Source organism: Convolutriloba macropyga, chromosome 15, assembly GCF_964194025.1.
Source record: "Convolutriloba macropyga chromosome 15, txConMacr16.3, whole genome shotgun sequence".
Lineage (NCBI taxonomy): Eukaryota > Metazoa > Xenacoelomorpha > Acoela > Convolutidae > Convolutriloba > Convolutriloba macropyga.
Genome location: NC_134482.1, coordinates 8395826 through 8411366, shown reverse-complemented (window position 1 = coordinate 8411366; position 15541 = coordinate 8395826). Strand labels below are relative to the sequence as shown.

Genomic DNA, 15541 nt, shown 5'->3' with positions numbered 1-15541 from the left:
CTAATGAGATTGACCTGGACGTGGAAGCCCCGTCACCACTTAAGTTAATGATCAGAACAATTGATATTATGAACGGTCTCAGAAAATAAGAACAAAACAAAATTAAGTTTTGATTTGAAAGCATCCTAAGCATTAGAAACAATTTTACAACAGCGGTCATACCCCTGTGGACGGAAGTTTTTGGTTTCTTAAAATTTTGTTCTGTAACATTTCTTGAAGATCAATGTCAATTCGATGCCAATCATAAAATATAGTTAAAGGTCGAGAATGGTGCCGAATAGTTTGATGAGTTGTTTTGTGATTGAAGCAGTACCTGGTACGTAAATTCATCTCAAATAAGAACCTGAAGCACCACAACCTCATGATTTGTGTTTCGTTTTAAGGGTCTCTCATACTAACTGTTTTCAACCAGACTAATATCGTAATTCCGGCAGATTATGAAACACCTTTGAAAAGATCTTCTATGCTTAGGCTCGCCTTCTTTCGAATCGCACAAATTGATGTCGGTTGGTGTATCCGGAGGTTCTTCGGCCGGGTGTCCAAGATCTTCGTCCTTTCGAGCAGTCCTAAATGGAACAGCCATTCACCCTCGAATTCCGCCATATCCCTACCCAATGCATCTTGACCCGGTTACCCAGATCAAGCCACCATCAACCTCAGCAGTTCCGGCCGCTTGCATACCTTCAGGCTTAAATTTGAGCGAATTCCCTGTTAAAAGTATTTTTGGCGACCCCTGCTTTAATTTGGACGCATTTCAACTGGAATTCAACTCAAATCATGCGAATGATTTTCCAGCACCGTTGGGGAATTTTGACATTTCGCCACCGGATTACAGACTCGATCGAAGCGGATCCTTAGGAAGTCAATTTGGTTTCTCGCTATTTACCTTTTTCGGATCTGTTCCCTCAGTGTTGCTGGAGACCTCGATCAGAGTTAGCAGGGATCCGAACAACAAAGACCAGATTGAAGTCTCGCATTCTCCTGCAGCTCAGTGGAGTCTAACAAGGTTGATATCTCGGAAAGCAACTTGTTACATAAAATGACAGGGAACTTTTCCCGAATCCCGTTTGAACAACATTTGTTTTCCTTAGCATGTGTGAACAAACTAATGGTTTTACACTCAATATGAGTTTTATAGCCTACTAAAACGTTGTCCTTGGTATTGCGTTATTGTGCATCATTATAAAGGTGCAAATATAACAATTGCAGTTGATGAGATTTACTGGGGCGAACGAAACAGTCCCGGAGTTAATCTGCGGGTCGGGGTTAAAGGTAGTTTTAACAGCGGAATGAAATCGATTCGAAACTTTTAAATGGTATTTACTCAACGCATTTCATCCTTTTACATGAAAAAGGTCAGTTTTAAGTGCGGTTATGAAATCTTTAACCTCAGAATCGTAGTAAAAAAAGAATAAATTGACAATATCAAAAAAAATCAACAATTTCAGATGTACAAATTGGAAGGAGGTGAAACCAGGCTGGAGTACTGTTGCATCTTCGTCGTCCAATGAAGACAGCAAGTCGAGACTGAAGGCAATTGCTACTGATGAACGGCCGCCAGCTTATGGTAACTCGGATATCTGTTAAAAGAGTATTGTTCTCACGTTTTGTACCAAATGCGAGGGAAGTTTTCATTAGTGCAGAGCAATTAGAACGCCTACTAAAACAAAATGGATACTGAACGGCCAAAGTAAGTTAGCACCCCTTATTTAAAAAATTCAAGTTTTGAGGCAGTTTTACTCCAACTTAAAATCATATTTTGAAAACAATTTTTGCACCATTGATCCCCTAAACTATTCCTCTCGTCTAACTATGAAGTTCAGATAAAACGCAACGTTCAGTTGTTCAGTTACTAGAAATCCCTATGTAAAGTTGATGAACTTAATCCAAGTTTCACAGTAAGAGGAAAGTTGTCACAAGATGTGACATGCTTTTAGGTTTCAATGGCAAAGTTTGCACTTGTGTTAAACATTAGAGAAAAGATGTGATAAAATGAGAATAAAATGTGATTTCGTGACAACTTTCCTTTTGCTGTGAAACTTGGATGACGCTAATGATGTCTAATAATGGATGTCTAAGGATGTGCTAATTTACCTTTGCCGCTCAGTATATGAATAATTACTATCAAGCGAAGTGTGAAGCAATTATTGAAAACTGGAGTATTTTTTATGAAACATTTTTGCATGACCATTTTTGCGCTTTTGTTCTAAAACACTCGTTTACTTCTCAAATGACTTTTTCGCTTCACTTTTTTAGTTGCTCTCATTGTTTTTTGCTAATATCAAAGAGATTGTTTGAGAATGAGGAGCAAAGCCGTTGTAGCTTAGTTGTTAAGCTGTCAGACTGCTCTTCTGGAGCTCGGTGGTTCGAAACCCTGTGATGGCAGAGTTTTTGCACCAACAAAAAAATTCTTAGCTACACCCGTAATTTTAATTGCCCCTGCCTGTAGTTCGAGAGCAATTCATCCGAAGTTGGTCGTTTCCTGTTTAATAGCCGCCGGCAGCCTCTCAAACGGCTATTGTTTTGACTCTCTCCTTTTTTAAATTCGCTTTACCTTTGACCACGTTTTTCTTTTTACATAAGTCACGATTTTCACGTTTGACTTCCGACTTACCTCACTCACTGTTTCAACTGAATGGATTTTAAATTCTTTCAGGCATTGAATTACGCAATATAGTGCATACTGTCAAAGTCAAAAGAACAAAACCAAATGAGACAGAATAAACCGATAAAGCCCGGTCATTAAGTCATTGAGAACTAGGTTATCAAAGTTCATTAGAGTGGTTGCTAGCTGACATTGGTATTAAGCTTATTAGCTTCCTGTTTATTAACTGAATTAGAATTAGTTTATAGAATCCAACTGAACTGCACGCGAAATTCGAACAATTTTTTCCACTCAAAGAAAAAACAGAAAAAACTCGTTCAATTCATCTTTTTCTGATTCAATCCCGATGTGCATCAAGCGCTTCAACGGCGGCTATTTTCCGGCAATCTGTCTGCAATGTCTTTGATTGAGCTTTTCATTGTCAGTTTGCGTTTTGGATACGCTTTTTCCGCAGAGCAATACTTCTATCTATATATTAATTCAGTGTCGACATAAAAGGCACCATGTTTAAGATCCTAATCTCTACATGTTTAAACAGCCCCTAAACATGCTTTTCGGCAAAAAGCGACTGGCAACAGTCGGATTCGAACCGGGGTCCGTGAGTTAAGAGGCAAAAGCGCAATGAGTTGAGTTAAGAAACAGATGAGCCGCGTATTTATTGGGATTTTTGTCCATTAACGTCGCTTCCGTTTCCACTTTCTCCAATTTGTCCTTTTTTCACAATTTTTTGTGCACCATGCCTTTCTCCTGTCACTATATATCTTGTATCAATCTACATAATAAAAATAATTCGAATACCTATACTTTTATGTTTACGCTTCTAATGACATGTTTTAAGGCCCCTTAAATATACATCAAAGCGTTTTGATTCGCATTTATTTTGAAAAAAGTCAATGACCGAAAACTTGACCTTGCCGCGTATTTATCGGGATTTTTGTCCATTAACGTCGCATCCGTTTCTACTTTCTCCAGTTCCCTTTCACAATTTTTTGTGCTTCTTGCCATTCTCCTGTCACTATCTATCTTGTATCAATCTACATATTAAAAATTAATCGAATACCTATACCACCATATTTAAGCTCCTAATCTTCACATGTTTTAAGGCCTCTTAAATACACATCAAAGCGTTTTGATTCGGATATTTTGAAAAAGGTCAAGGACCGAAAACTTGACCTTGCCAAAAAGTAAATGACCGAAAAGTTACCTATGCCGTAAAGGTCAATGACTGAATACTGAATGTAAAATGGTTAATTATTCGAAAAGCTGCCTATGACCGAAAAGCTGTCATATATATCTATATATTAATTCAGTGTCGACATAAAAGGCACCATGTTTAAGCTCCTAATCTTTATATATTTTAACAGCCCCTAAACATGCTTTTCGGCAAAAAGCGACTGGCAACAGTTGGATTCGAACCGGGGTCTGTGAGTTAAGAGGCAAAAGCGCAATGAGTTGAGCTAAGAAACAGATGAGCCGCGTATTTATCGAGATTTTTGTCCATTAACGTCGCATCCGTTTCCACTTTCTCCAATTCCGTCCTTTTTTCACAATTTTTTGTGCACCATGCCTTTCTCCTGTCACCATCTATCTTGTATCAATCTACATAATAAAAATAATTCGAATACCTATACTTTTATGTTTACGCTTCTATTCTTCACATGTTTTAAGGCCTCTTAAATATACATCAAAGCGTTTTGATTCGCATGTATTTTGAAAAAGGTCAATGACCGAAAAGTTACCTATGCCGTAAAGGTCGATGACTGAATACTGAATGTAAAAATGGTTCATTTTTGGAAATGCTGCCTATGAACGAAAAGATGTCATTGTCAAATGTCAGTGACCGAAAAGTAATTTATGCAATAAAGGCCAATGACTGGATAGCCGCGGATGTTTTTAATCGGAACTTTTTACGCTGAATGTTTGCGTGACCAATTTTTAAACAATCTTTTGCTTCTTTTGTTTTAAGTTTTGCTTGATCTCAGTCTCATAAAAGTTTTGAACATCTGAAGTTTAATTAACTGAATCTTTTGTTGCCAGTTTTTTTTTCAAAAGTTAGGCCGTGAAGAATTCGGTCTATTTTTCTTTTTTACTTTCGAAGGAAGATCTTTTCTCTTCCGTTTCTTTCTTTCTTTGCTCCTTCTTTTTCTTTTTATTTTCTCCTTCATTTGTTTTGTTTTTGGTTATATTTCTTTTTCTCTGTCTCTTCTGCTTTTTATCTTTCCTTTCGCATTCTTTTCTCTTTCTTTTTTCCTTTCTTTATCTCTCCTTTTGTTTTGCTTTTCTCTCTCTCTTTTCTGTCGTTCTGCTTTTTTTTGTCTTTTTCTGTACTTGTCTGCGTTTCTTTTTTCTTTTTTATTCTTTCTTTTCTCCTTTTAGTTTCTTAATGGTTTTTCTCTTTTTCGTTCCTCTCTTTAGCTTGTCGTTCTTTCCTCTTTCCTTTCTACTTCTTTTCTGTCTTACTGTACTCTTTCTTTGCTTTTCTTTTCTCTTGCTTTTCTCTGTCTTTTCTGTCTTTGATTTTTCTTTTCTCTCATTTCTTTCTGATAGTATTCTTTCTTTTAGTTTTTTGTTTTTCTTTTCTGTCTCTCTCGTTCTCTTTTTTTCTCTCTTCTTTCTGCTTACTTCTCTTTTTTACTTTCTGTCGTTTTCTTTTCTGTATTTCAGTTCTCTCTTTTCTCTATTGCTTTTGTCTGTTTTTTCTGTTTTTTTCCTGCCTTTTTTTGTTTTCATTCGTTTTCTCTTTCGTTGCTCTGTCGTTTCTTTGTTTTCTCGTTCTTTTCTCTTTCCTTTATGTTTTTTCTTTTTTCTACCGTCTTTCCTTTCTCTCTTGATTTCTTTTTCTTTTATCTTGCGTTTCTCTTTTCTGTCTTTCAATTCTGTCTCTTTTCTCTCTTTCTTTTAACTCTTTCCTTTCTTTTCTCTTTTTTTTTGCTCCCTCTTTCTCTTCTTTTTCTCCTTTCGCCTTTTCTCTCTCTCCTGTTTTTCTCTCTTACTTCTCTCTTGCTTTTCTCTTTTCTTGCTTTTCTGTCTTTTGTCTCTTTTCTGTCTTTCGTTTCTCGATTTATTTTCTCTCTGTTGTTTGTCTTTCTCTTTCTTTTCTGTCCTTTTTTTCCCCTTTGTCCGTTTCATTTGTGTTTTTTGAACTTTTGCTCTTTCTTCCACCCATCTTTTCTCTCTATTTTTTCGGTCATTTTTTCTCTCGTTTTATCTTGCTTTTCTCTCTTTCTCTTCCTTCCTTTTCTGTCTTTTTTCTTTCTTTTGTCTTTTCTGTCTTTCTTTTCTCTCTTTTTCTTCTGTTCTGTTTTGCTGCCCTTTTTCTTTTTTCTGTCTTTCCTTTGTCTTCTGTCTCGTTTCGCCCTTTCGTTTCTTTTTCTCATTCCTTTCTTTCTTTTCTTTTTTCTGTTTTCTCTCCCTTCATATCTTGTTTCTTCTCTTTTTTACGCTCCTTAAAATTGCAGCCTAACGTATTACATGCGTTACGCTACGACACCATGTAGAATTTCGTTATCTGTACAAGTCTTAGCGCTCCCTAATTATAAGGGTCAGCAAAGCCGAAAAAAGTTGAACACAAAATTGCTGGGACTTGGAGGTATTATGCTAAACCAAACACATCGGTAACGTAACGTAATACCTATGGCTGTTGAACGAGGGGCATGTGTTCCAGCCCCAGGTGGTAGAAATAAAATGAATTTTAAAACTTCTATTTTTCAAATGATCTTGTTATACTTTTGCGGGCCTGCTAGTTATTTTAATAGCTGCCGTCAGACTCTAAAAGGCTATTTATTAGGCGCTATCCTTTTACGACTCGAAGAGGACCATTGGAATAGGTATTTTTGATCCATAAATGTCCCTCCTATCTTTGCAAATACAGAACCCCCGCACCCTAGCCTATCCACCCGCTCGTCCCTCAAAATAGCAACTTCCTCCCCCCCCCCCCCCAATGTACCTGAAATTCCCTCCTCCCAGAATGGCACCCCTACCTGCCTCCAAACTTGCAATTTTTGTCTATCCCCACTCCTCAAACCCTACCCTCCCCACGGCACCCCTCTCCCTCCCTCTCAACTAACCCAGCCAACCCCCCACCAACAACAACCACCACCCCACCCCTACTTCCCACTTCAAACTGATAAATTGTTTCTGCATCTGTTGAAATCGTTTTGATATGCAATTTACCTTTGATTTTTTGTTATTACCATTTTTCTCTGATAATTCTTTTTGCTATAAGCTTTGATAGTTCTGATTGAGGTAAGCTTAATTGAGAGTTTTTATTGCACGACTCTTCGTCTTGTTTCCAGTATTCTTTAGATCACGTTTTTTGATTTACATAAATCACGACTTTCCTCTATGGCTCCTGACTTACTTATCTTATTGGTTCAACTGAATGTAATTCAGAATTCACTCAGCAAATACGGTCAAGGTCAAAATTCAAAAGAAATGGGATGCGTAATAAACCCCGAGTACTAATACTGTGCTTCAAGTTATCGAAGTCCAATAGAGTATACTGCTAATATTGTTAGTTTTAAGATTAATGCTCTCCAATGTATCGACTGGATGCACCATATTTATTAATTGCTTAACAAAGTTTTAGTGTCGCAGTCTTTCTGCTATTTTTCGCTTGACCGATTTTTTGTATGACCCTATTGATTTTTCGTTTTCAAAAACGGAATAAACAGATAGCGCCCGGAGGTCATTGAGGGCTCTTAGATCCTTACGCCTTATACCAGTCACTAAGAAGCGATTCACCAAAATTTTTGAGACAATTTCATGGTGTTACGGCTGTTCTGTATCTTAAAACTTTGACCCCCCCCCCCGCAGTTACCCCCCTCAGTAAATCTTTGTTTGCGATTAAGCTCTCTTAAAGCCTTTCGGTCTACTAGTCTGTTCAAGTATGGGGTTCACCGAAACTATTTTGGAGACATAACTTGGTGTGAATGAAGGGCGGTTCCTCTTCGATGAAAGCTAGCATCCCTAAACAGTAGCTAGCTATTGACAAAGACAATCGCTCGCCAGTCATTTGAGAGTTAAATGTGCAGAAGACACTAGAAGATTTGGACAAAAAAAGAGTTGGCATTTTTTTTCTAACTGTTTTAATCCAAACGTTGGAAATTTCTTATTATTGTCTATTTTAAAGAGTTTTCTGTATATTTCTTTTTCTTTTGAGGACATATTTTTCGCCGCATTACTTGGAAAATGCTTTAGTTGTTTCATCTAAAGGACACTAAAATTTCCGATAGGCCAGGCTAGTTTTTTTCTTGAGTAAATGAATAATATTTTTTTAGTTTTTTAAATGGTCTAGGAGAGAAGAATTTATTGTAAACGTGCGTGTCGTTTTTTTCCAAAAATTTTTGCTTGACCGTTTTTTGACTTTTCGAGTGACTTTTACGCCCTTGACTTTCTGCGTTTTGCGTGATCTAAATTTCTCTCATTCACAATTTCAAGCTGCTGAACTCAAATGGAGGCAATTAAATACTTGAAGTCAATTGATAAGTGCGCCAAAACTGGTGCCATTTTTTCACTTCAAATCTTAATGGTGGTATATGTTTTAACCTCTAATGAGGTTATTTGAAGCCCCTTGTGAATGTCCCAGTCCCATTCAGGCTACACCCCCCGACTGAGGCAGGTTGCAATTGATTACTGCTCCTGCAAGTAGTTCGAGAGTGGTTTTTCCGACTGTGTGCAATAAAAAACCAAAATATCGCTCGACCGTTTTATCGCTTTTCTAGAACATTCGTTGACTTCTTGAGTGACTTTTTTACGCCTGAGATCTCCATTTTTGGGTGATTGACGTTGCTCTCTTTCTGAAGTAAAGTTGCAAATATAAAACCTATTGTGAGCAAAAAAGAAGCAAAGCCATTGTAGCTAAGTGATTAAGATATTGGACCGGCATCCTGGAGGACCGGGCTTCCAACCCGAGGGGTCTCTGTTTTTGCATCCATAAAACATATTTAAGCCGCACACCCCATTCCACTTATTAAAATACCCCAGCTTGTCGTTCGAAAGCAATTCACCCGAAGTTTGTTGGTATATGTTTTAAACTCATCCTTGAATGAGTGAGTCAGTTTTTTGTAGTTAATATTATCCGGAAGATTTGCGGATTTTGTAGTTTCGAGACATTGTCAATTATATTCTTTTCTCTGATGCTGATTTTGTTGTTTCAGACACGCAAGCCAGCTGTGATACATTAACAGGCGATCTAATCCAAAGTGACCTTAGTAACTCATCTTCAATTCAGAGAACAAGTGCATTCAACACATCAACCGCAAACGTGTCCTCGAGTAGCAATATAGCACCGTTGTCATCGAACAAAGCAACCTCACCTAGAACAACTGATACCTTCGGAGGATTCGATCGGGTGTCCGGCAGTCGCAAATCAACGCAGGCGGTCAACTGTAATTTGGAGACTAAGTGTGCCCAGTATAATTTCTGGATGGCCCAGGTGGAAATGAGCACTCATGCATCTCCGCATAGAAGGTTGTGGATGGGACCGCAGTTTACATTCAAAACTATAGTGGACAGATCGCAAGTTATAGTCGGGAATGTTCCTGGAATGGAAAGCACGGCAACGAGCGAACAAACGTAACGCCAACATTTTTTTTGATATTTAATCTGATAATAACTATTAAGATTTGAATACAGATATTTGTAAGAGTATACGCTAGGACTGTTTAATAACCGCCATCAGCCTCTCAACGGCTATTATTTAGACGCTCTCTTTTTTTACGACTCGAAGAGGAGTAATTGTGATTAATTGCTCTCAAACGAAGTTTGTAGCGATTATATTAGTCTTGTTGGTCTTTTTTATGCGATTTTTCGTCTGACCCATTTGACAATTTAAGAACAGGATAAACAGGTAGCGCCCAGTAGGCATTAAGTTTCCTTAGAGGTGCGTAGCCGCGTTTAGTAGTCCTTCAAGTGCTTAGTGTGATGAAGCTACCGGGAAGGCCGTAGTTTAAGGTTAAAAGGTCATTTTTTGCAGTTTTGAGCCCAAAATGTTGTAATTAATAGCCGCCCTCATCTTCTCAGCCGGCTATTATAGCGCTCCTATTTTTTTTTTACTTCGTCGAATAAAAAAATGTTTCGCTTTACCTCATTTTGCCGCCTTTTCAACATTTTGCGTGAAATCTTTTTGACTTCTCTAGGCTAGTTTCTCTCTTCTCTCATTCTGCTAAAAGTGATTTTGAACATCAGTTGCTCAGCAAAGCAATTCAAAATGAACAGAGTCAGTATAAAAAATTGAAGTCAGAAGTAGAAACGGGATAAACCCATAAAACCCAATTTTAGATGCCCGCTATTTGAACGTCGTTCCTATAAGTCTTAGTTACCATCTCTAATGCTTATTGGTATTGATAGTAGCCCCTGTAGCCTCTCTCTAAAACAGAAGTACAACCACGAAATGCCATCAAAATAAATCGGACTTAAAAAAATGTTTTTGCACAAAATTTTTTTTTTCAATATCTTCTGTTATTTCAATCCCAATCATGCTTATTGGAATCAACGGCGGCTATTTTCCGGCAATCTGCCGGGTATGTTTTTTTTTGTTTTTTTTCGTCATTTTTCGATTTTTTTTGAGCAGTCTAAAGTGACTAGTTGATGTTGGTAAAGGTCTTTTACAAGACATAAGTACTTTTTATGACCGTTTTAAGAGCTATATGTTTTGGTAATCCAAACAAAATCACGCAAATTTATACTAATTTTCACAAGTTTTTTTTAAACAATTTTGTCATTTTTTGAGTTTTTTAAGCCCTAAGTGTCAAGGAACCTCCTGGCAATGGATTGATTTTCAACATTTTTACATCGCGAACTTAAGCGTTTTTTTGACAAAACTTGCAATTTTTTATTCATTTTTTTTGACATTTATTGTCATGGTTCAAGTTTTTTCAGACCCGGGACCAGGAAAACTCCTTAAGGGTTTGATAATAAGTTTCGGAAAAATTTTTGTATTGGCCATGGAATAGTTTTCACCTTTTTAATATCACAAAATTTTAGCAATTTTTTTTATGCAACTATAAAAAATTTAAGTTTTTGTTCATTTTTAATAGCCGCCCTCATCTTCTTAGCCGACTATTATAGCGCTCCTATTTTTTTTACTTCGTCGAACTTTTTTTCGCTTTACCATTTTGCCGCTTTTTCAGCATTTTGCGTGAAATCTTTTTGACTTCTCTAGGCTAGTTTCTCTCTTCTCCCATTCTGCTAAAAGTGAATTTGAACATCAGTTGCTCAGCAAAGCAATTCAAAATGAACAGAGTCAGAATAAAAATTGAAGTCAGAAATAGAAACGGGATAAACCCATAAAGCCCAATTTTAGATGCCCGCTATTTGAACGTCGTTCCTATAAATCTTAGTTACCATCTCTTATGCTTATTGGTATTGATAGTAGCCCCTGTAGCCTCTCTCTAAGAAACAGATGTATGTTCAACTACGAAATGCCATCAAAATAAATCGGACTTAAAAACTATGTTTGTACAAAAATCTTCTTTTCGATATCTTCTATTCTTTCAATCCCAATCATGCTTATTGGAATCAATGGCGGCTATTTTCCGGCAATCTGCCGGGTATGTTTTAGATTTCTCCACCCTCAAGAGCCGAGGAACCTCCTCTAGGTTTTTATAATAGATTAGTGCATAGTTTTTAGATGTAATAGAATCTTTTTCAAGATTTTTTTAACACGAATATGCAATTATTAAAAAGTATTTAAGCAAGTTGTAAAAAAAATGCAAGTTTTTTATTTTTAGTTTCTCTGGCATCAGGGGCCCAGGAACCTCAAGTTTGACAAGGTCTAAGCTGCTGCATAATTTCTAGAGTTACGGCAATGGTTATCAACACTTTAATGACTCGAGTTTTTGCAACTTTTGATAAAATTTTTATTTCAAATTTTTGAAAATTTTATGTTCCAAGTTTAATGAGCCCTTGAAACTTTTTATGACTTGAAATAGAGATTCTGGATAGTTTTGTTGAGAGAATGAAATAGTTCTGAAGCTGTAAGCATGGCCAATTTTAGCAAGGTTTTGTTAAATTGTGCAATTGTTTTTAAACTTTTGGAATATTTTCGTCCGGTTCTGAGTTGATCATTACTGGCCAACGAAACTTTTGAAGTCCTGCAGATGGGTTACATGACAGAACTCCAAAGAAAAAAACTGGTTATAATCATTTTCTTCACTGCGAAAATTGGAAACTTTTTAAATATTGCACTTTTCAGATTTTCTCTGATTTAATTACTAACAAGGCTAGAGAACTAGAAATTGCGGAGTCGAATCCCATCATGGAAATATTCCTAGGTCTCTCTGTCGGTTCGGGATTCTTTTCTTCTCTTTCTAGACTTTTTATTTCTCTCTCTCTCTCTCTGTCTCTCTTTCATTAACTCTTTAGATAATGACGCATTCCAGCTGCTGTTATGTGGAGTGACGTCATAATCTATTGCACTCTGCTCACGCCCCTCCAATTAAGCTAAAGCTAGCCTCACTCAACCTTGACTAGCTACAGACGAATCAAACCGCTTGCCGGTTGTTTGAGAATAATTCTCCCGACGTTAGGGTCTTTTAGAAGTTTAGGTCAATCTGAACAAAAGTGAAAAACAGTGGGAGAAATTGGAGAGATTTTCGTTCATGTATTATTCTGAGAGCGCGCGTGAAAAGAAGATGAAAAAAAATTGCTAAGCGATCGAATTTTTAGATTACGTTTCGCTTTATCCAGAAGTTTTTTTTAGTTTTAAGTTAACTTGATCTGATAACGGTGTCAGTCTCAATCAGCTAAACTTTTTTTGTGCATGTGAAGGCCTCTTTAATCATCTAATAAAAGGTAGGCGCAATTTGGTCCATTTTTGCCATTCTGCCGCTTGACGCTTTTTTTAGCAGTTTTGTAACTTTATTCCGTTTTTATAGCATCTGGGGGCTTTCCCATTGTTAATAACCGCCCTCATCTTCTCAGCCGGCTATTATAGCGCTCCTATTACAATTCAAAGAATTTGAATTGTATTGGGGCGCTGTCTTTTTTTTTAAGATCTGTTCACACATATTCATGATTTTTGAAGTCAAATTGGAGTAGTGATTTTGGTCACGCCGAAACAGGAAATGGAGCGAAAAAGCGAGTGGTTTTGCGGCGTGAATTTTTTTCGCTCTAATTTTAAAGTAGAGTGCGAAAATGGTGTTTGAACAAAAATTCGGATTCTCGGTAGTGGTTTTTTGTTCACATGCGGCAATTTCGCTCTGATTTTTACTGTTTTTTCGATTTTTTGGATCGGATTTTTTCTAACTGGTTTTCCCAATCCATTCACAGCTCATTCTAGGCCTAAATTTTTGTTTGAATTAAATTTTCATTTCTCGCTAGTGGATTTTTTTGTTAACATGCGGCACTTTGACATTGTTTTTTTGTTTTTTTTTCTTATTTTTTGATCTGATTTTTTTAAAATAGTTTTCTCAATTCACTCATAGTCCATTCTAGGTCTAGTTTTTCTGTTTAGTCAATGAAAATTCTTTGAATTGTACGTCAGGACTTGTCCTGCTATGTTTTTTTTATTTCGTCAAACTTTTTTTCGCTTTACCATTTTGCCGCTTTTTCAGAGCATTTGTGCGTGAAATATTTTTGACTTCTCTAGGCTAGTTTCTCTCTTCTCTCATTCTGCTAAAAGTGAATTTGAACATCAGTTGCTCAATAAAGCAATTCAAATTGAACAGAGTCAGAATAAAATTTTGAAGTCAGAAATAGAAACGGGATAAACCCATAAAGCCCAATTTTAAATGCCCGCTATTTGAACTGCGTTCCTATAAGTCTTAGTTACCAACTCTTATGCTTATTGGTATTGATAGTTTCTGTAGCCTCTCTCTAAGAAACAGAATTATGTTCAACTACGAAATGCCATCAAAATAAATTGGACTTAAAAATGTGTTTGTACAAAAATCTTTCGATATCTTCTATTCTCTCAATCCCAATCATTTTTTAACTTTTGAGATAAGATTTTCCCCCTTTTCTCGGTTTTCTCCAGCGTTTTTCTCTTGTTTCATTTTTATATTGAAGGTTGGTCATTTATTAAATAAAAATTTTTGGTATTGGGAGTTTCCCTCCACAATAGTGGCTTTTGTGGCTGAACTTGTGAATAAATTTGTCCCGTTTTCCAGATATCATTCTGGTCTTTCCCATGTCTTGTTTGAAAATGATTAGTGATTTTAATTATCAGAAACATTCTGATTGGTTGGCTGGGGCCTGAAAGATTGTGTACTTTGAGTCGGATCTGGAATCTTGCGGCTATGTTTTTATTCAGTTCGCTTCGTTCTACGGAAGTCTTTTTTGTTCTACATAAGTCACGGTTTTCACGTTTGACTACTGACTTACCTCTCCCACTGTTTCAATTGAATGCATTTAAATCTATCACTCCTTGAGTTACAAGGTATTGTGAATGCGGTCAAGTTGAAAAGAGCAGGTAACGCTTAACTTCTGACTTGCGTCGCTCGCTGTTTGAACTGAATTGATTTTAAATTCTTTCACTTTGATTTACGCACTGTAGTGAATGCGGTTAATGTCAAAAGCAAAATCAAAAGAAACGGGATAAACCGATAAAACCCTGTCATTAAGTCGTAGTGCATTAGGTTGTCAAAGTTTATTAAAGCAATTGCCAGCTGGCATTAGTATCCTAAATACTAAACGCGTGAGCTGGCATTAGTATCCTAAATATTAACCGAAATTGGGACAAATTTTTTTGCGTTATTAAGGCGCCTCTTGATGCGCATGTTTAAGAGCCGCATTGAGCAGCATGGTAAGGCGAACAAACACTGAGCAGCATGGTTAGGTGAGCAGCATCTTCAAATGATGGTTTGAAATTGTGCTTGCCCAGAAAGTTGATTTACTGTCCTGGGTATTACATGTTTTTTTATTGCTCCCGAACTAAGTTTGATGTTGTTCTTATTGTAAACTTGTGTTTTTCTGCAAAGTTTTTGCTGTGCAGGTTCCGCGCTATTCTAGAACACTCTTAGCTTTCAATGGTTTTCATGCTTTACTTTATGATTTTTGAGTGATCTCAAATGCTCTCAATTTGAAAGCTGTTTATTGATACGATAAAAGCAATTGTGAGAAACGGTGAAATGAAGTGGTTATGGAGCAGTTGGTTAGATGCAGGACTGCTATGCTGAGGGTTGAGAGTTCGAACTCGTGATGGATACACTCTTCTTTGTAGACATGAATACTTCTGATCAGCACTTCTTGCGACACTGATACGTTTCATGTCCGCGTCTTTTGAGATTGAAAAACGCTAATCCTTCCTAATATTAAACGCGTGAACTCCAAAATGGGACAAATCTTTGCATGTTTGAGAGGCCTTTCGATGCGCATGTTTAAAAGCCGCATTGAGCAGCACGGTTAAGCGAACATATCGAGAGGGGTCAAAGACCTAAAAGGCTCAAATTAGATGTATAAGAACCAAACCTGGGACAAAGGATTTAGTCAGGTGCAGTCACCACGAGGCTATGATAGCGTGAAAGGTTGCTTGCCCAGAGGCATGATTTACTCTCCTGGGTATTACGTGATTTTTCATTGCTCCCGAACAAAATTTGAAGTATTTTTTGTAAATGTGTTTTTCTGCAAGGTTTCAGCTTTACAGATACATCGCTATTCTAGAACACTCTTAGCTTTCAACCAAGTTTTCCTCTTAGCTTTCAACCAAGTTTTCCTTAGCTTTCAACCAAGTTTTTCAACCAAGGCTCAAAGTAGATATATAAGAACCAAACCTGGGACAAAGGATTTAGTCAGGTGCAGTCACCACGAGGCTATGATAGCGTGAAAGGTTGCTTGCCCAGAGGCATGATTTACTCTCCTGGGTACTACGTAATTTTTCATTGCTCCCGAACAAAGTTTGAAGTATTTTTTGTAAATGTGTTTTTCTGCAAGGTTTTAGCTTTACAGATACATCGCTATTCTAGAACATTCTTAGCTTTCAACCAAGTTTTCCTC

The 15541-nt window shown here is 37.0% G+C and overlaps 1 protein-coding gene across 1 annotated transcript in view; it reads left to right on the top strand.

Annotated features, from left to right (window-relative positions):
* Positions 1-15541, top strand: part of LOC142354317 (BCAS3 microtubule associated cell migration factor-like) — a 128338-nt gene that overhangs the window by 74689 nt on the left and 38108 nt on the right. The window contains exons 11-13 of the mRNA XM_075406585.1: positions 472-1006; positions 1449-1567; positions 8764-9181. Coding sequence (XP_075262700.1) covers positions 472-1006; positions 1449-1567; positions 8764-9181 — 1072 coding nt within the window. The remainder of the gene's footprint in view (positions 1-471; positions 1007-1448; positions 1568-8763; positions 9182-15541) is intronic.